Genomic DNA, 21,666 nt, shown 5'->3' with positions numbered 1-21,666 from the left:
CACACCGAGTGCCACCCTCCTCCCGACCGATAGGGGCGCGTAGTTGAAAGCCAATGGCAAAATAACACCTCGGATAAAAATGCTTTTTATTAAACAACGCGGGATGCAGAAATTCTAATCGCTGGAGCTGCTACTAACTAACACCCGTGGGACAAATTGTGAGTACTTTATATTTGAAATCTGAATGTTTATATATACGGAAATCTTGTAAATGCAGCGAGCGCAAAAAACAGGGTGAAGTCTTCGTATACGAGAGTCATGAACCATGGCTAGTCTCTCACGATACATGCCATGGCAACACCGTGTATTACGTCGTCTTTGTGCGACGGAGGGCGCACGGTAATGGCTAGTTTAGCTAAGTTAGCTTAAGCGAGCTTCCAATTATAGGATCAGTGAAAGGTAGGGTTTTGTGTATTTGTTTACATGTATGTATGATGTGTATAATGTATATATAGGAGGTGTTTTCAGTGTGCATCCAATGTACCATGCATATAATACAGTGTGATATACGTGGTCGTGTGTATTCCTGCACACATTTAACCTATCACTGTCTGTGACTTTAGCTAGCCCGATAAGCTAAGCTAGCTAGCTAGGCTAGATACTAGCCAGTCCCACTAGCATCTAAATAAATAAAATGTGTAAACTATAGCCAATATATCGCATGGCTTTCCCCGTGGAAGGTGTTATTGTGTTCCGCGACTAGGACAACGTCAGTAGAAATATGTACATTATTACATATATACTGTGTTTTTTTGTACATGGATTATAATAATAATAACGCCCAGCAGCGGCCCTTTATCGAAAGTAGAGTTCCGGTGTTGTGTGTTAGTTAGTGCGAACTGAACTGGCGATCCGTTTCGTAAACAACAAATAACCAGAAAGACGTTGTTTAGCAGCTCCTAAAATACCTAATGATTGAATACTTCTAACAGTTTGTAAAACCCAATAAAGCACCCAATACAATTCATTGAAACCACCAAACCACACTTTTTTTACGATAACATGGACGTTTGTTTTGGTTTTGGCACGCGTGTTGTTGTTGCGGACCTGTTGGTCACGTAGACGCTCTAGCTAGCCTGACATTTTTGTCACAATCGATAAATAGTAAATACAGACTACGAGAGTCTACATTTTAGGCTAGAGCCGCTAAATCTCAATTCGAAACTGTCAAGGTTAAAATTGATTGATTTGATTGAAGAATTTATTAATTCGTTTTGGAGAGTACATTTCAAGCACAACTCAATACAAGACTGTTAACTGTGGACGACACCATAAAGCATTACACTTGTTTACAACAGGGTCCACCATGTTCAATTCATCATAACATTTAGAGACTACAAATATACACTACTATATAGCCAAAAACAGGAAATCATCATAGATGCTAGAGGGGGTAAATAACGGGAAAATAACATATACAGTGAGGGGAAAAGGGGGCGGGTGGGCGATTCAGATTTGACAGGGGCCAGTTTAGAATTGCAGCTGTCCGTAGGTGTCCTTTGAGAGCAGCTTTTGAAGGAGGCAAGGAATTCGCATGTCTTCATGACTGTTGGTAGGGCGTTCCACATTTTGGTGGCGTAGGAGCGAAATTAATTTAATCCCTTGTTTGTGCCGAATCTGGGTTGCACATGGTTTGTTGAACTCCCTCTGTTGTTGTGGGTGTAGACGTCGTTGACATTAAGACAGGTACATGGGTACTTGGTGGTGTATCGAATCCAGTCGATTAAAGAAGAGCCAGGCCAGACAGTAAATTAAAGTAAATTAGATTAATTGAATATGATGGAACCCAATGGAGACGAGCCTCAGCCTGGTGAATTCTTGGGTTTTAAATCCTCTCAGGCTCAGCAGACCTTGTATTGAACTGTACTTCCCTGTGTCCTTTTCTGCAAAAGTGCAAACTGTCAAAGAATTTGCGCTTAGTGCTACCCTGTAGTTCCCTGTAGTTGACCATGTGTGTCATTATAGGCAAAGATTTTCAATAAAACATCATTTTATTTTTGTCCTGATGAAGGTCTAATCGACCGAAACGTCGATCTAATAAAGAGCAACATTTTGGCAAGTGTCTGACAGTGTTGACCTTTTCTTTGTTTTTCAAAGATACCCTTTTTAATTTTTAAGCCTCCCAGAAAGAAAAGAAAAGCAGATCTATTTACATTGGCTATTTTAGGGGTGGGGGGAAGCTTAATGTAATACTGTGTGATCATGATTTGTTTCCAGTGTGGAGTTTCCAGTCCAGAGATTGTAAGAGTCATGGATCCAGAGAGAGGACCACCGATGCATATTTGGGATGAGCGACAAGCCTACGAGGAGCTCTTGTACTGGGACAGCCTTATACAAGACGGACACCGCCTCCTTCCACATGACTTTGACAGGTACACCATAACGAATGTTTACTAATGCAACAAATCAGCATTCACACTGCCGGCAACTACTATGTACTAATCCATTCTATATGTCCAAATAACCCAAATTTCCCCAACTATTTCCCATGAGATTATTATTGTGTCACTAGTGTAGGAATACATTGTACAGTATTTGGAGCTACTGTCATTAACTGTTCTCAATTCATAATCTTCTTTAGATATGAGGATCTACGTTACTGGTACGACTGTCTATGCTATGAGGAGGAGCTGAGGAATTACCACGACTACATGGCTGCCATTGAACAGGAGGCTCAGGTTTGTACTTTAGTTGCATCTCCCTTTAATTAATTGCTGCTGTTTTGGTTGTTTGGTTGCTTTGTTTCCTCATTTCCACCTCCCGAGACAGTTGAAGCCATCCACATGTTCTGCTTTCCAGTTAGACACTTCTCTGTTCTTTTTATACTTTGTTTGAGACGTATTATTTTAATCCCACTGGGACATACGCAGTAAAAGTTGCATTGATACTGTCTGAAAGAATACACATTTGACAAATTCCACCTAGTTTCAAATTGCATTTATAGGCCACTGCCATTGTTTCTTTGTTTGACTTAAACAACCATCACCTACCGTCTGTCTCCCTTTTAAAGGTCCCTCGTGCGCCCTTGCGACCATACGACCGCCACTTGATGTCCAAACATTCACTGGTGTACCCTACCCCGGACGAGCTGGAGGCAGTGCAGACGATCATCTCCCATGTGGAATGTGCCCTCAAGACCATCTCTGACATGCTCGATGAAGAAGCCTCTGCGAAAGAAACCCCGGAGGCAGCAGAAGGGTGAGATGTTCGATGTCGGAGGCGCTCAATTTGGACAGACGGAGATAGCGGACATCTGGCCCCACGGCCTGTTTGCAAACCACTTCACAAATGTCAAAGTGATGCAGTTTTTATTATTTAATATGTTAGACAGAAAAGTGGAAAAAACAGGTTGACTTGGGTGAGGTGCTGCAGCCAAAAGGAAAACAAATTAAACAAAAGGCAGCCTCCACACACAAATGGGAAAAAGCCAATGATCGTCAACTGTACAGTGCATAGCGGATGTCTTCATCATGCTGCCTGGCTCTTCTCCTGTTCAGTGACTTCTTTGATGGGCAAGACATTTTTGTCTAGCGTCTCCGTCTTCTTCAATTGGTTCTTAACTTCTTGTCAAAGCCAGAGATCTCCTTCGGGTCTGGTTTCTCATCAGCCATGTTTGCACACAAGCTGGAAAAAAAGGAAGAAAATATAATGCAAGGTTTCGGTCATATATGACCAAAAGCTTGCCAGAAACAAATAAAGAAATTGCACATATTGGAGTGTGCGGAGAACTAGAATTCCAGAATCAACTGAACACCTACTGTACAGCACATCTATTCTGTACATTTTTGTGGGTTGGTTCTTTATGAAGCTAAATTATTGTCATTCCATTTGTAGTGCTGAGCCAACACTGCCAGTCGGAGTCCTTCGTGGGGTGATGAGAGTGGGCCTGGTGGCCAAGGGCTTGCTGCTGAAGGGGGACACGGACCTGGAGCTGGTGCTCCTATGTGCCTGCAAGCCTACCGTTGCTCTTCTCAAACGAGTGGCTGAAATGCTAACTGCACAGATACCGGTATGTTGTGGTATTGTTCTCTCTCTCTCTCTCTCTCTCTCTGGCATTAATCTCTGCCAAGTCTTGTCTCTTGTTACTCCTCGAACAATAGATGCCTAGATATAAGTATTTAGAGATGGAAAAAACCCAACATCCACAGTAACCATCCTAACTCGTTCTTTGATGTATTCTTGAAATAGGTGGTTACGGAGGACAAATATGAAATAATCGAGAAGCCGGAGGACGCAGCTATCGTCGTCATGAGCACCAAAGAGAAAGTCCTGACGCTCACCATCCACCTGACTTCCCCTCTGGTCCGAAAGCTGGTTGAGAAAGAAGGAGAAGGTATGCAGCTCGGCCCGGGTCTCCAACCAATCACCAGTTATCACCAGCCTACCCTGCCAGGCTGGCAGGCTGTGTTGCAGATCTACTTAATCATGTGTGTTCTCCTCCTAAAGCAGGCCCTGTGCTACGCCACAGATATGCACATGTGCTCTGTGAGCGCAAACTTCAATTCTGTGATCCGGTGAACAACCAATGAATGTTGATTCTTCACTCACTCCAGAGTTCTGGCGTCGTGTTTTTTAACAAGATGGCGGTAACTAGCGCACAATGCTTCTGTGGTCGTTAATGCTTTGTATAAATGTATTTGTTGATAATGGCAGAAGCATAGCGAGACTTTCCTTGTTCCTGATATATTGTACTATTCAGGTATAAAGTGAAGGCGTTGAAGAGTTCCAAGTTAAAGCGCGCAGTGCATGTGTTTTATGCAGAAGTTGTACGTATTGCTTTAACTGCAGCAAAACTGATCCGTTAAGAAGGATGTTCTGTTTGGTTCTCCCAAGTTAAAATCGAATCAAAAATGAACCACAGGGTCTAACTAAGTCAGTGTCTGTCTGTCTGTCTGTCTGTCTGTCTGTCCGTCCGTCTGTATGAGTGTTGGTGACATTGTATGCACTGGTTTGAGCATCAGAAGTTGGAGTAAGCTCTCTCTTGTATCAGGAAGAAGATGATCAAGCCAGTTAAGCTATTTCAAAGTTTCAAGAGGCCAAGTCTAAGCCTTTGCTTGGATCGTAGCCAGATGTATGTCAGGGGAAAATATCAGTTTTGCTGCAGTGTGGAGCAGACTTCTATATTCTTCAAATGCTAATTTACAAATGATTGTTATTCCAAATCATTATTTCTTTTTCCCCATCACTAAGCCTTCTCGTGTGTTAAGTTTTTTAGGGACGCTGGACCTTTGACCAACTGGACACACTGTCTCAGAAGCGGGCTAAACAGCAAACCCAAGCCTAGCGGTCGAGGGAAGGGGAGGTTATTGTAGCACACAAAGAGCATAGTAGCATCACTGGTATAACGACACCACACTAAACTATCATTCAAATAAATGAACCTCCTTAAATGTAAACACTCACCTTCTCAAACAGTAAAAAAGTATCTTGAGTCTTATGAAAGACTTGCAGGCACATTTGGGGGGCCATGGGATAATTCCTATTGGGACTCCCCCGCCCTCTCCCCTTTCCTTGCCATTGTTGGTGCCTTGGGTAACGCTGCTACTCCCTCAGCTGCCAGACAGAACCAACCCCCTTGGTCAAACTGTACCATGTCTTCTTACCTCACCTCGTCAATAGAAACGCAAACAGACAACGATCCGCCGGATGTTCTGGACAGGCAGAATTGCCTAACTGCCTTGGCGTCTCTCCGCCACGCCAAGTGGTTCCAGGTTTGCACCCCGTCCTTACTTGCATATAAGGTTGAGTCCTCAATGATCTCAGTTTTTTTTTTAGGGATGCACCGATATGGAATTTCTGGTCCGATAACCGATAATGATCTGCTTTCTTGTGGCAAATACAAACGGTGATAACGGATCATTTCACATTTTTTGCATTTTAAAACAAATTCACATTGTAATCCAGAGTTTGTGTAATGAGGGTAATGAAAGTCCTTCTGAAGATAATCATCATACTTTTCTTCATAGCTATGAAATGAGATTGTTTTTGATTTAAAAAAAAAGGTCCCCCTAAGGTGCCATATTATCGGATATTGGATTGGTTGAAATTCCACTTTAGGAACGATAATTCAATTTCCCCATTTATCTTAGGATAATATATGGACCTCCGATAATTCGTGCAACCCTAAATTTTCCTTGCATTTACGCACAAACTCTGCCCTCTCAACTATTGCTCATCTATTCCGTCCTTACAATTTCCAAATGACAGTTCTGCTCATCCATACCACTGTTTTGTATCAATTCGTTCAGACAAATCATTGGTGTGGACAGCAGCATGTAGTTAATGGGATAGTGTAGTAGTGTCCCAGAGTCTCCGGCTGTCAGTGAATGCAATATTCCTGATAACTGCCCTATCTTAAAATATCCTATATTTCATAATTTGAGTAACGGGCTGTTCACACCAAGCACTGTAACTATGTATAGTTATAGAAGTCAAGTGGATGACAGTTAACTTTTACTCTGTAAGTAAAAGTTTCAATTCTTACGGTGGCACAGTCGCGAGTGAAGTGCTGTCGCCTCACAGCTAGTAGTCCTGGGTTCGATTCCCGCTGGGGATGCTGTGGGCGTGTTCATCAGTGCCCATACCCGAGGCGGGGTTGGCGAAAGGGCCTTTCTCTGTGGAGTTTGCATGTTCTCCCCATGTCCCCTAGGGTAGGTACCCTCACAAAAAAAACATGCAGTAATCCTGGTCTTTAAACTGCCTCCCCCTGGCCAGCCGGGGCGCCTGATGGAGGTGAAAGGAACTGGTTGGAATAACGTTCCTTCCACGCGCTACGTCGAATGGGGGAAACTCCCCCCTGTCGGGTGAAAAGAAGTGGCTTTGACTCCTCATGCATTGAAGGAAGCATGAGGTCAGTCCATTGCTCTCCCCAGATTGGCAGAGGGAGTGTAGAGCCCATGATTTCATTAGATAATTGACACTGGGTGAAAAAATGGGTTACAAAATCGTGGGATAAAAACTTAACACAAAACATTTCTAGAATTCAAAATTTACTTGAGTAAAAAGTACTCATGTAGAATGTCCCCGTTTCACCAGTTTTCAAATGAATAAAATGTATAAAAGTCTTTTTGAAAATAGCAGATCTACAAGCTCGCATCGTGACGCATTGTGCAGCTTGTATCGGCTATTTCCAAATGGCTGAAATGTATATAGGGCTGAAGTGGTTAATGTATGTAAAGTATTATTTCATTCTACAAATACCCCAAAATTGTACTTTAAGTACAGTACCTTACGCCGCTGGTTAACACCACGACTATAAGCAAGACAATGTTGAACAATATATTATAGTCATAGTTCTTGGTGTTAATAGCCCTTAATTAACACTGGTCTCAACTTCTGTTAAACTACCTGTAAACTACTTACACTTAACACCACAATTACATTTTGGTAGTGGTTTAGGTTGTTCTGAACAGGAACAATTTTCTAACTGCCTTGCCATGATATACCTACAAATATTGGCAAGATATCTTTTGTAGTAGTAGTAGTAAAAAATGAACAAAAAAGAGGAATCCAGTATTCTCAACTACTCTCCTGATGGGTGTATATTGCATGGTGCAGTGTTGTTTTCGTCGACTAAAACCAAGACGAAAAATGTTCGTCGACTACCTTTTTCCACTGAGTAAAACGAAATAAAAACAAATCTATGATGACTAAAACTAAGACTAAGAATTTCGTCAACAAATAAAAACTAGACTAAAATGTTAGGGAGGGACTTGTGGACAAGAGACCTAGTTTTATGCTATAGGTTGCATGCTGAAAATAGCAGATCTACAAGCTCACAGCTCGTTGCAGCACGACACGTTGTGAGCTTGTAGATCTGCTATTTTCAGCATGCAACCAAAGTGTAAAATCTGCCATTACAACGACATCAAGTCCTGTCAAAACACATTTTAGTCGACTAAATCAACTGTAGATTTAGTCGACTAAAATCGTATGACATTTAGTCGACTAAAACTGGACTAATGCTAGAACATTTTAGGTGTCAAAAACGACACTGGCATGGTGACATTGGTCATGTTATGGTATGGGCATGGTACACACACCAAACATCTACCAAAGTTTAATTGTGCTTTAAGATTCGAGAAGATTAAGTAAGATTATACTCTAAGCCATTCAGGAATATTGTACCCACACGGTCCACCATACTTGTTTTTTTTTCTTTTACTTTTATGTTACACAACACAGTTGGCAGGCTATATATATATACAAACCTTACATTTAATCATTTAAGTAAACCTATTAGTCAATTAAATTTGTGTGTTTCAGTGATTGTTAAATCATACAGAGCTGAATTAAACATTGTAGTTTGGGTCCAGCGTTATGACCCCTCAGATGTACAGATCATTCATCGGACACTTCTGTTAATTCACCACTGCTAACTGAAGGGGCTCCTTCCTGCTTGTCTTCCAGGCCAAACTCAACGACTTGAAGCCTGCTATCGTCGTGATCCGAATCATGAGGGACTTGTGTAACCGTGTTCCCACCTGGGCTCCGCTCTCGGGATGGGTAAGCAAACTGTTGCTCAACTAGTATTGACAATGGCAGTGATTATTTTAGTTGTTTAGGTGTATGTATCGCAGCTAGTCTGTTGACAGCAGATTTGTTTAGTTCCATGCCTATGCAGACACAAAACAGGAACTTTTTTTGTAGTGAATGGATAGTTATACCGGTAGGTCCTTTATTTATTTATGCCAAATGGCATTGATCACGCCTCCAGGTCTTTAGTTTACTCAAGTTAGGGAATAAGACCTGGTACTTAAGACACGCAAAATACAGCCCAAAGTATGCAGCATTAGTTGCCTTTTGAGTCTTTTGTCAGACAGTGAGAGGGTGATATTTTCCCGTTCTGAAAGAAATGCTGAGACCTGGGATATGTTGTTAACTGTGTTCTTTGCTCTGGTTCCCTGTGAGTAGCCCCTCGATCTACTGGTTGAGAAGGCCGTTGTGACATCTGAACGACCAATGGAAGCGGGCGAAACCTTCCGCAGGGTTTTAGAGTGCGTCGCTTCCGGAATGCTCATGGAAGGTAAGCGTTAGCTCGGTTTTCAATCGACTGTTGTCAATCATAAGATATTGACATGAGAAGCATTGGTCTAATAATTCACGCCCCCTGTGCATATAGACGCTGCTGGATTTAAAGATCCATGTGAGAGAGAAAAGACTGACGCCATTGGCCATCTCACTCCGCAGCAACGTGAAGAAATCACAGCGAGTGCTCAGGTAAGGGGAGGCTTGCTAAGAGAGGCTAACTCAAGGTTACCACGTTGGGAGCCTAAGAATTGTGCCTAACTTTAATGTGTTTCATTTCAGCATGCCTTGAGGCTATCTGCATTTGGACAGATGTATAAAGTACTGGGAATGGAATTTGTTCCTCCTAAGTTTCGAGGGCCCAATGCCAAAGCTGGCACAGGTAATTATAATATACTAGAGGTTGGTCTCTGACTGCATAGCCCGATTCAATGCTATAATAATAATAATCCAAACCCATTTGAGCATTTGATTTAAAAAGAAGCTTGCTTTGCTAGTTTGCTTTCAATGTTAAGGAAGCACTTTTACAGTTGTAATAGGATCTGTTCTCAAAGCTTGTCTTTTTTTACGCAGCCCAGATCGCACCCTCCGTGCCATTTAGTCAGCCATCTAAGAGAACCTACACTGAGGTGGATGAGGAAGGAGACGACCGCCAACTCAACAGCAAGCAGAGAAAGTTTCTCAAGTTCCAGAAACATCACCGCTTTCAAAGGAAATCAGGTTTGTAGTAGCTATCAAATCCCTTAACATTTTGTTTTTGTCAAAACATCAATTTCTTGTTTGCAGTTGACCTGTCTCACACTACGCTCCCCTCACTCATTTTGTGTCTCTTGTCTTTCCTTTAGTGTCAGACGACTTGGGTATGAATGCCGTGATGCGTCTGAACCAGTACAAACCTGGTCTGGAGTACAGACTGTTGTCTCAGGCGGGACCTGTCCATGAACCAGTCTTCACTATGGCTGTGGATTTGAATGGGAAGACGTATGAGTCTACAGGGCCTTCTAAGAGAGCTGCCAAACTTAATGTAGCCACCAAGGCAAGTTTGTTTCATGCGGTTTCTGCAGAGTTGACTGTGCCAAATTGCCTACATGTACATCATGTAATTTTGTGTACCTATGTGATGTGTGTGCCAGCCAGTGCAGCAGAAGTTTGCTGAAACGGCAATAACACCCCCTCATGTTACATAGCTGCACATTTTGCCACAATATCCGATCACAAGTTCACAACACTTGGTGACCATGAACTTTTCTAGTTTAAAAAAAAAAAAATGACATGCCCAAAATGGAGGCTCCAGGTTGAACAGTAACCACTAACCAGTTATCACGGTTCTCCATACATCTGGCCAGCTCGTTGGTGCTTTGCGCTCCTGTGTCTTTCTTGAGTACATCCAAGTATGTTAATGTAGGACGTCCTCGTGACCGGTGCCTGTGGGTTGGTTCCCACAGCACCAAATTGTCTTTGGGCAGTGTCCTGCTAGTCTCATTCTCCTGGCTGCTATTTTACTAGCTCACCCGTGGCATTCCATCATATAGATTCTTGTTGGTAACTGTCCACTCTAGCTGATGTTAAATACGCAACATTCTGGTGGAGCACCTGTCTAGAGACTTGCCAACCGACGGCAACAATATTTAAAGGGGGGCATCTATAAGGACGAGTCTAATGGGGCAAGTCGAAGGTAGGATGTGTGACTGCAGTGCAAACCATTTCAACCTAACTTTTATGAGTTTCTCTTCCCGTCTTTGACAGGTCTTGCAGGAACTAGGCTTACCTACTGGGTCAGATTCCAAATCGGAGTCCGGTGACGTGACAGAGGAGGGCCAGGCAGACGCAGCTGGGGCAGGCTCTACTACATCAGACGATGTAATTACCCACATCACAATTTGTTTTTGTAGGAGCATTGAGTGATTTGGAAAAAACCCTGGTCCGCCCCGATAACAAGATGTGCACATGCATGCACTACAGTGGCCCGCCAAGGCCCACCAAGGCCCGCCCCCACTCTATCATGATTGGCCCGACAACGAAACCTACGGTTTTTTGCCCCCCCCCCCCCCCACACACACACACAGAAGGGATATTTGAATTAAGTGAAATCACTGAATATACCTTTAACCACTTCAACCCCTCGTTAACTACACTCTCCCTGACTCTTCCAGGGGTCTATGCTAGGCCCCTCTTTTTACCCTCAACACCAATGTCTTTGCGGAACATATCTTGATCTGCAAGCTGCTGGCGCACCACAATTGTGTGGTGTACTTGTAGATCAGCTACATCAGTTCATTTGGTTAATCCACATTTGTTCCCCATACAAATAATTTTCCTCCTGCCTTTTTTAAGTTTTGTGTTTTTCTCGGAGACTAGAAAAACCCAGCAGTGTGAAACCTTCTGTCTGCTTCCTACAGAGTACCCAAGGTCCTATCTTGACTAAGCATGGGAAGAACCCTGTGATGGAACTCAATGAGAAACGCCGCAGCCTTAAGTATGAGCTTTCTGCAGAGACGGGTGGCTCCCATGAAAAGTGCTTCATCATGGAGGTGGGTCACACACTGTCTGGCACGACGCTTGACTTTAGTTTAACATAAGGCTATACCACACTTTGTTGCAAAACCCTTTATGTAATTTTTCGCAGGCGCATACCGTATACTTTTTTCCTTCTCTTTAATTCATTTTGACAGGTACACTGTCATACAGTGTAGATTGAACTCTTTTTTTTCTCCACATACAATACATTTTTTACAATCCAATTAAATTTGATAAAAGTAAATTAATAAGTACATTTGTGAAGTTGAAATTTGTCTTATCTGATATGAACAAAAAGGCCCAAGTCTTTAGACCTGGGCAATGTTAACAGGCTGTGTTCTGGCTCGGCGTGCGAAGCAACAGAGTACGGACATTAACGCGATTGACTGCAAACAGATAAGTGCAAAAATGATTAGCTTATTAGCTATTTTGGCTAATTTCACTTCCCGGGGCTGACGTGTGGCTATGCGTGACGTGTGCGACTGTGTGTAACGTATCCGCAACGTGAGCGGTCCTACCCAGTCAACATGAGACAAATTCGCGACACCTTCCCCCATTTTGGGGGGCGTGGAATGTTGCCAGCTATATAGATAGATATATTTTTTTCCCATCAATTTCTCAGGTTGAGGTAGATGGCGTCAAGTTCAAAGGCAGAGGCTCTAATAAGAAAGAGGCAAAGGCATTTGCTGCGTTAGCTGCTCTGGAGAAGCTTTTTCCACACAGCCAGAGTGGACCTTCCAGCTTCAGAGACCCATTTAGGAAGAAGGTCACCTACACGGACATGGTAATTGATCCAGCTTTTACCTGTCATCCATGCACAAGCAAAGATGGAACCACATCCATTTAGTATAGTATCCATTTAGTCCTCCCAGGAATCCGCGATCGCGGAAATTACAGCTGATTTCAAAGCAGTCCGCTGATTTCTCAGCCATCCGGATTTCTCGGATGTCGGCGGAATACAGTTTGCGACGAGGGCATTTTCGTGGATCTCGCCGGCGGGCGGAATGGCAGTAAAACCTGACAAATCATATTAGTTATTACTACCTAATAAGAATTTGTACATGGTGAGGAGTCTGAGGACACCTCGTAGGACATTTTCTTCACGGGGCCCTGGAGGGGACTAGTTGACTGACGGACCGGTCCCTCATTTCAAATAAATCTGTGTCATGACAAATAATGCAGAATAGAATAAATATCAAATATTACACCCATATTAGGTATGATCTAAAATGCAGTTGCTGTTGGCATGATTTGAATGAAAATATAACCTTTGCAACAAACCATTTTTAGAAAATATTTTCTAATATCTATTTTAAATTTTTATCATATCTAAATCGTCGCTACCTCGCGGTGACAATATTAACGCTTCCGATGACTTTTAAAGTTACGATGCTCATTAGCTATAGGCGATTTAGCTTCCTGTTTTCTGGGAGGTGAATTTTGGTGGTCTTCAAAGTGAAAGACCCCTTTTCTATGGCTAGTGGTGAGGGACATTAGACTGAATTGCGGGAGGCAGTCAAAGTGTTAATGTCCGGGGAATTATAACTTGTTAATCAAGCCGCGGAATCAAGGATTGTTCTCTGCAGTATCAGGATTGTTCTCCACGGAAGCGAGACTTGTTCTCTGTGAATCCTGGGGGGACTAAATAATGCAAGCTGCTGCAGATATTTCCCAACATATGTTTTTCCATGTACTGCACGCACGCACAGACATGCGCGCGTGCGCGCACGTCCGCTGCCTGTAGACAGTCCTGTAAACCTCTTCTGCTCAACAGCACATCCCAGGATTCGGTACCATCCGGGGCATTCCTTCAGACCCTGGGACTGGGACTGGCACTGGTGGGTCCGGTGGGTCCAACACTTGGGGTCCCGGTCGGGGCCGGGGTCGCGGCAGTGGTCGAGGGCGAGGCAAGCCATTTGTCGGAACAAGTAATTATAACAAGAGTAAGAAAATTGACTTGGAACTTATTTCACCCTGGCGTTCCTATTTCGGCACGTCATAAGTGAATTTTCTTTTTTTTAAATGAAAAGATCTACCCAGCAAATGTTTTAACAAATGTTGTAAGTTAACTCTCACTGGTTCTGGGCAGAGTTTTGTACAAATTAAACTTCAGTGACAGCTTGATGTACATGACATTTATAATTGTTTTTTTGTTATGCTTTGTTTTAAACAGCCGACTACAATTATGGGAGCATGGCTGGCACTGGATCATATCGTAAGTGTCCTTCCCCCATAATTATTATTACGTATGTAACAGAGTGTTAACTCTCTCAGTTAGTGGGCATTTAATTCTTCCATGTATTTGAATCTATGGGTATCATTATAATAATAATAATAATTATTATTAACCTTTCTAAACCATGTCATTTCCACTCGGGAATGATCTTTGTTTGGGAACACCTGAACCTTAGCTTCCCTATTCTAACATTCTGCGAAAAGACCACATCTACTGCTCACCTATTATAAGGATATTTAGTATACTGGTGTTGAGCCCTGGGGGAATCTGCTCAACTAAGTGTAAGGTTACAGTGTTAAAAAGAACCAATGTTGGACAGAGTGCTGTATAACAGCAAATATGTTGTACATTATACATTGCATTGTCCAACACAGTTCAAGGCTGAGGAGAATTTATAGATATATGTATATTTATCCGGCACATCCAAGAAAAGGAGCAAGTCTAGGCCTTATAAATTGTAAAACACCTTCCATAAGGAAGGGACCGCACACTCCAGAGAACAAAGATGGACACTATTATGTATATGTATTATGTAACTTGAATTATTTACTCCCACCGTCATGCATTCCAGGATTCATAAACTTTTATTACTCACAAAGTAAAATAATTAAGCAATATTACACGAGAGGGTGTGGTTTAACGTGATTATTGCCACGACAGTGATGCGGTCAGGAACGAGACGTCAAGTTCTGCAAGCATCACTGAAGTGGCAATAAGCATGTTAAACCACACCCTCGAGTGTAATATTGCAATTATACAACAGTCACCCTTAAAACTAGGAAGATTGCTGTAAAAACATATTTTTCAGATGTAGCCACTACGACCAGATGTAGCTAAACGACCTGTGGTATAATTTCAGTTAAACACTTGGTCTGACCTTTTTGGTTACAAGAAGAGATCAGAATGCACTTCGATTGAAACATCTAAGATTTATATTAAAACAATCCTTTTTAGATTGTTTCGACAGAATATTCCATAGAACCACAGGGCCGCAAGAATTTAGAAGAAGAAGACTTGAGAAAATTCAACAAACAATTAAATAGATCCCCACACACACCAGTGACAAAACTTTTTTTTCTTCTCCAAAACAACTTTCAGATAAACCTTACAGTAATAATTCAGCTGTGGCCCCTGCCGCCTCCACACCAACCCAGGCAGAAAGCTTCACAGACGAGTCTGGCACCTCTGGCTATGGCACCTTCTACCCTGAATCCAGTTACTCTGCTCCAGCCCCCCCACCCACCGACACCTCCACCGCCCCAGTGCCCACTAGCTATCAGCAGGTTAGTGTTGACAACGTCCACTAAAACTGACGGAAAATGTCCGTCGTCTACCTTTTTGAGTGGTGCAACCACTCCTACAATCAGGAATGTCTGTGTGTATCATGTATCCGTCAACCGTCATGAGCACGAGTGGTGTGCGCATGCGTGAAATTGGAAAGAGAGAAGTATGTGACATGGCTGCCACCTGCTGGACGCAAATCCAACTACTGACTGTCTAGGTTCATTGATATCCATAATAAAGCTAATCTGACAGCAGAGAGAGAGAGAGAGAGAGAGAGAGAGGAGGGGGGGGAGAGAGAGGGGAGTTGCACCACTCGGTTCACACAGGTGTGATTTTTTTCCCTTCCACTGACGAAAACTAAGACTTAAACATATCGACAAAACTAAATGAAATTTGTCAAAAGACTTGAAAAAAAACTAAATAAAACCCCCCCCACCATCAGCAGGTGCCCACTAATTACCAGGCGATGCCTCCTCCGATGGACCAGCAAAGCCCATACAGCTATGGCTACGGCGAGGAGAAGAAGAAGCTTCTGACCCAGCAGAACCAGGCGAGCCAGCAGGCTGCGGCTCAGGCCCAGACCCATACCCATACCCACACCCAAAACCAAGACTACTCCATGTACAGCACGGCGTACCCCAGCTCCGTGACCGGGGCCAGCACGGCATACCCCAGCTCGGTGACGGCGGCCAGCACGGCATACCCCAGCCCAGTGGCCCCGGCCAGCACGGCCTACCCCAGCTACAATTATGGTGAGTGAATAAGGCATCCTTAAACCCATAGAATTCTTCTTTCGTAACCTATTCATAGGCTGAGCATGGGATCTTCAGCGTGTTTGAGAGGATGATTGCGCTGTGATTGGTCAGTTGCTGTGATTGGTCAGTTGCTGTGATTGACAGCCTAAACAACAACCTAAACCTATATCAGTAAAACTATAAGGACCTGTGAGAACGACGGAATCCGCTGAAGATGCCATGCGAGCTATTCATAGCGGTAGATTACATATGGATTCCCTGCACAGCTATTACAGTATAGTAAAGACCAGAGCCTTAGATATAGACAGTTACGCAAACTGCCTTCACTTCATAGGGCCTGTCCAATGGCGGCTCTCCTACATAGACTTCTATTGAGCATGGGGATAACCAACTGGGACAAGTCCTGTACCAGAAGTAGGCAGAAATGCATTGGACTCAGGCAACAGCCCAGCTTTATTTTAGATTGTTTTGTAGTAATAGTACAACATAAACATTACAGAGACTTTAGTTGTCACTGTACAATACTTTAAAACAGTTGTCATGTTGCACACATGCTCAAAATGTATTTATTGAAATGTATTGAAAAGTTTTTCAGCACAGGATGAAATCCTCTACGCCAGACTCACAACAGACATAAATACATATCAAAATTCACAAGTACATGCATGCATACATAAATACATTCGTATTTTTTTTTCTTTTTCCTTCTTTTTTTTTTTACACTTTAAAACAAACCAAGTTCATGTGGACCCGCCCTCTTTGGGTTTTTTTCTTATATCTTATACATAATACACTTTAAAGTCCCGTATTTACCAGTCTATGACCTTACAAGCCAGCCCTATAGTTATACAAAAAACCTTTTGTTGACCAAAATTTGTCAAGCCTATTCTTAAAAGTATTAACTGAAGGAGCCTGGACCACTTCCTCCGGAAGTTTATTCCATGCTCTGACAGCATGGACAGCTGAGTGTAAAAGAATTCTTTCTCTTTTCTGACTGACAATTTAGTGGTAAGAGTTTAAGAGAATTCCCTCTCAACTCATACCTGCTGTCCCAAGAATGGACAACAGGCTCGGCTGTAAAGTCTGGTGAACAAGTTTATATACCTCGATCATATCCCCTCTGTGCCTCCTGTAAACTAATGTTGGTAACTGTAAGTGTCTTAACCTTTCTTCATAAGACATTTCTTTCAACCCTGGTATTAGTTTAGTAGCTCTTCTCTGAACCTTCTCTATTTTCTCTATGTATTTGATTTTGTAGGGGCACCAGACTGAGCTTGCAAATTCAAGTTGTGATCTCACCAGGGATTTGAATAACGGAATAAATAGTTATTTTCGTGAATTTAAAAAGGTTCTTCTTATTATTGCCAACATGGAGTTTGCCTTTTTTACTTTTTCAGAGATGTGCATTTCAAATTCTAGTGAATTATCAACCACCACCCCTATATATTTTTCTTCCTCTACTTGATGAATCACTAGATCTCCAACTGTATAATTAGCCAAGGTGTCAGTTTTTCCCCCAATGTGCAGCTGTTTACATTTATCTGGGTTTAATTTCAGTAACCACCTGTCACACCAATTGCTGGTGCTCTGGAGGTCTGCTTGGAGTTGTGCTGTGTCCGTGTCATTGTTTATAGTTCTAAATATCTTTGTGTCGTCCGCAAAAAGGTAGACATCGGATTGTATCTCCCTTGGTAGATCATTTATATAAATAACAAAAAGTACTGGTCCTAATACAGATCCCTGTGGGACTCCAGAGGTCACTGACTTCCAATCTGAAGTGGCTCCATTAACCACCACCTTCTGTTTCCTGTTACTGAGAAAGTCCTGTACCCAACCTATAACTCTTTTGTCTATACAGTAAGACCTTAACTTTGATATTAGTCTCTTATGGGGAACCTTATCAAAAGCTTTTTGAAAATCCATATAAATGCAGTCAACCGACTGTCCTCTATCTAAGGATGCTGACCATTTATCAAGAACCGTAAGAAGTAAGTAAGTAAGAAGAAGTGTGGTTGATCTTCCAGCCATAAAGCCGTACTGGCTGTTACTAAAGAGCTTGTTGGACTTCATATGATCTACAATGCGTGTCCTAATTAATTTTTCCATTGTTTTACATAACAGATGTCAGGCTGACAGGTCTGTAGTTCCCTGCCAGTGCCTTACTTCCTTTTTTAAATATTGCACTGATTTGTGCCTCTTTCCAACCACTTGGTAAAGTTGCTTCCTGCAGAGTTTTGTTAAATAGCATTGTTATTGGTTCAGAAATCACACAGGCTAGTTATTTTACTATCCTAGGGTGTATTGCATCTGGCCCGGGTGATTTGTAAATATTCATACTCTGTAGCAGTTTTTTTGTGTCCTCAGTTGTTATTATAAACTGTTCTGCATGCTGAACTTCCACTCTTGGCAGTTCAGATATAACATGCCCTTCAGGTTCATTCACATATACACTACTAAAATAGTCTGAAAGTATTTCTGCTTTATCCGAGTCCTTCTCTGTTTTTGGGGAGTTCTTGTCTTGATTGACATATAGATCTCCTACTGATGTTTAAATTTTTGTCCTTTTATTAATGTAGTCCCAAATAACCTTCGGTTTCAGTTTAGATTGTCTTGCTAACTCTTCTTCTTATTGAATTCATAGATTTCTTGTTCTCGTTCTCACACAGTTTCTAACTCTACGGTAGTCTTTTTGTATCTCTGGATCTTTACTTTTCATGGCCTTTTTCATTTTTGTACTACTATCCAAGGGGAAAGTGTGCTTCCTATTCCATGTCCTGCTCTTGCTATTTGGGACATATTTATCCTCTATTTCTTTCAACTTTAGCTTTAATAATCTCCAACTAGCTTTGACATCACTGTCAGAAAAGTATTCCCCCCAGTTAGATATTTCCAGCTCTCTGATTGCTGCCTCAAAGTTTCCCTTGTTGTAATTCTTTCTTATTCTTTCTTTTTTTCTCATTTTTGTACTACATATTACCTTAAACAACAAAACACAATGGTCACTTTTACCTAGTGGGCTCAAATACTGAACATCCTCAACCATATTCTCCTCGTTCGTAAGTATAAGGTCCAATACATGTGGTGTGTCGTCCCCTCTCCACCTTGTTGGTTCCATTACATGTTGAAACATCAATGCGTTCTGAACACAATCCAAAAATTTGTTTTCTAGTGTGGCTCCTTCTCCCTTTGCATCAAGTAGATTCCAATCTATATTTGGCAAGTTAAAATCTCCCATAATTAATTCATGTGAATATTTCATAGATGACAACTCCTTGATTAAAGGTATATTCAGTGATTTCACTTAATTCAAATATCACTTATTTTTTTGTTTTGTTGTGATAATCCTCTCTACTATAGAGTGTGCTGACCATATAAGGAGTTCCTCCCTGTCCCCAGTTAACCCCTGGGGGTCAAAAAACCTTAGGTTTCGTTTTTGGCTCTCTATCCTGATTGGATGAAAGGCTTAGGTCCCAGCCAAAACCGAAACCTAAGGTTTTTTGAGTGAAATCACTGAATATACCTTTAAAACCAGAAGATTTTCATTATTGGTCTCTGTACCCCTATCTGTCGGTGACCTATAAACTAAACCCACAATCAAGTTATCATTGTTGCTACATTTTATCTCCACAAATATATTCTCTTGAAACTCTGTCGCCAGTGTAACTTCTTTAACTTCTAGTGATCTATGAATACAAAGCAGTAAGCCTCTCCCAACATCATTGTCAATATTCTTGGAAAACATATTGTAGCCGTCAACTTCATCTAAATTAAAGTCCATTGGGTTCATTTTGTGCTTCGATTGCTTTGCTTTAACTTCCGTAATACAATAATCTCTATGAGTGTGCACTTTCAGACGAACAGTAAATTCATGCATTTTGTTGTGGAGTTGGTCCGCGTTTGTATATAGACATAATACGCTTTCTAGGGGGGAAGAATTACTGCCCTGATATGTCTGGGGTGCAAGATCATGGTCATAGTCAAGTCACGATGTCTTTGGTATTCTCACCACTCTCCTAGCCCAGGGAGGACCCCGGACTTTGTAGGTGAAATCCCCTGTCGAATTTCGTCGCTTTTCTTTTGCCTCTTCGTACAGCTCCTTCTCCTTTTCTCTCTCCGTCCTTGTAAGGTCGTTAGCAATTCTTATGTTTTCGTGTTTATCCGTTTGATGTAACGCTGCTCTTATTTGCGCCGCCCTCGTTGAAAACAATGCATTTCCAACTCCAGCTTGTCTCAGTTCAGGCTCCATGAACAGCACTCGAGTGCTCCCTCAACATCGTAACTCTTCTATTAGATGGCTCTGGTAAAGACTAAGCGGATGGATTAGACTTGACGGAGATCTCCGTTCTACGGCATAGAATGTGTTGATTATGGCGTGGAGAATTGGGATCGTTCCCTTCTTAACTTAATGTAATTGATCTTTCTACAGGTTCAGGTTGGGATAACCAGACAGGGTGGGGGAATCAGCAGCAGCAACAGCCACAGCAACAACAGCAGCCTCAGCAGCAGCAACAGCAACAGCAGCAACAACAGCCGCCTCAGCAGCAGGCGTATGGCAGCTGGAACCAGGGCTATGTTGGACAGGATCACACTCAGAGTCAGACCACCTACCACGGTTACTAGGCAGCTTCAACAGCACTCTGGAAGGAAGGCTAGGTCTATCCTTGATGATGACGCCTTGGCTTGCGGTGTTCCAAACGCTAAGAAATTTTATATTTTCAATTCGCTTAGAGGAATTGTGTTCCCCCCCCTTTTTTTTGCCACTCTCACATCACCATGACACTGGTTATTTTAGTTTTTAAGTTAAACTTGCCAGTTAAGGTTTTTATTTCTTTATTTTTATTTTTTAAGTAAAATAAAATAAAACAAAAAACAAATAGTGAATGTTACAGAAGCTGTGATATCGGTCCCTTTCCCACTGGGATTGCCGTAACATTGCTGGACGCAAACAATAGCTGGCAAAGGCAGTGGAGAGTCATTCCCACCATGCCCTGCCTTCATGGAGACGTGTGGTACGGTATGGCGACTGTTCCCACGTCGGATGAATGTAACTGCTACAGTACATAATGCTTGTGTCAGAGGTGTCTGAAGCATGTGAGACTAAGGCGTTTTGGGGATGACAAATATGAAGGGACAATAATAGTATTCATCCGCAGGTTTGCACACCAGCCTCTATCTCTTGCATGCCCTCTGATCTCCTGATGAACACAACACATTGAGGTGTTCCTCAAAGATGCTACGTTTCTTGCTTAACACCAGGAAGTACCAACTCGCATTGTAGTCAAATATATCTTAATTACGACTATTTGCAGTTTTGCTCCAGTCACACACACACACACACACACACACACTGGCCGTGTCTCCTATGCTATCTCCAGTCCAAATGTGCACATCACAACCTGACCAGTGGCTGTTCTCGAAGGACACTCAAAATGTAAAATGTCCAGTTGATGACTGGCTTTTGCATGCCAGTGGGAACGAGGCTTTGGTTCCTATTAGGCTCATCTCTTTTCTTAACTGGCCCCTATTTATCTCCATCCTTTTCCAGCTCGATGTGAACGTAAGGATCATATCTATCTGGTGGTGTGTTATTGTGTTCTCTAAACCTCTCATCATGATCGTTGTACTTTATGATATATTTTTCTTGTTTTCTAATCGACTGTACTAGTCCTCAAGTATCGTATGTATGTGGTGAACATTTTTATGTTGCGGTAATGAGTTCCCTTTGCTGTAGTTCTAAAATGCTCTAATCTGGTCTTTATAGTAATAAAATACTTTAATTTTGTTTCCTTGTCTATTTGTGACGCAATATTTAGTTGTACAAAACCCCTTTATTTTAAACGAACTGTT

General features: G+C 42.1%; 1 protein-coding gene across 2 annotated transcripts; it reads left to right on the top strand.

Moving 5' to 3' along the window:
• Window positions 1-352: 352 nt before the first annotated feature.
• LOC310859357 (interleukin enhancer-binding factor 3-like) lies at window positions 353-21,601 on the top strand. Of its 2 annotated transcripts, XM_083765845.1 has the most exons (21): window positions 354-399; window positions 2,218-2,372; window positions 2,582-2,678; window positions 3,011-3,198; window positions 3,835-4,009; window positions 4,189-4,333; window positions 5,620-5,711; window positions 8,410-8,505; window positions 8,914-9,025; window positions 9,122-9,219; window positions 9,310-9,409; window positions 9,601-9,747; window positions 9,873-10,063; window positions 10,774-10,887; window positions 11,427-11,558; window positions 12,167-12,328; window positions 13,319-13,487; window positions 13,718-13,759; window positions 14,879-15,063; window positions 15,507-15,816; window positions 20,246-21,601. In XM_083765845.1, the coding sequence occupies exons 2-21, from the start codon at window positions 2,251-2,253 to the stop codon at window positions 20,437-20,439; spliced, it is 2,871 nt and encodes a 956-aa protein (XP_083621971.1). In that variant the 5' UTR covers window positions 354-399; window positions 2,218-2,250; the 3' UTR covers window positions 20,440-21,601. The 2 variants fall into 2 exon arrangements, with proteins under 2 accessions (XP_083621972.1, XP_083621971.1); XM_083765846.1 differs by lacking the exon at window positions 12,167-12,328 and having other exon boundaries at window positions 353-399.
• The last annotated feature ends 65 nt before the right edge of the window (window positions 21,602-21,666 follow it).

The sequence above is a fragment of the Protomyctophum parallelum genome (genome assembly GCF_964188405.1).
Source record: "Protomyctophum parallelum genome assembly, chromosome: 5".
NCBI classification, from domain to species: domain Eukaryota; kingdom Metazoa; phylum Chordata; class Actinopteri; order Myctophiformes; family Myctophidae; genus Protomyctophum; species Protomyctophum parallelum.
This window is presented reverse-complemented; position numbering and strand designations above follow the sequence as displayed.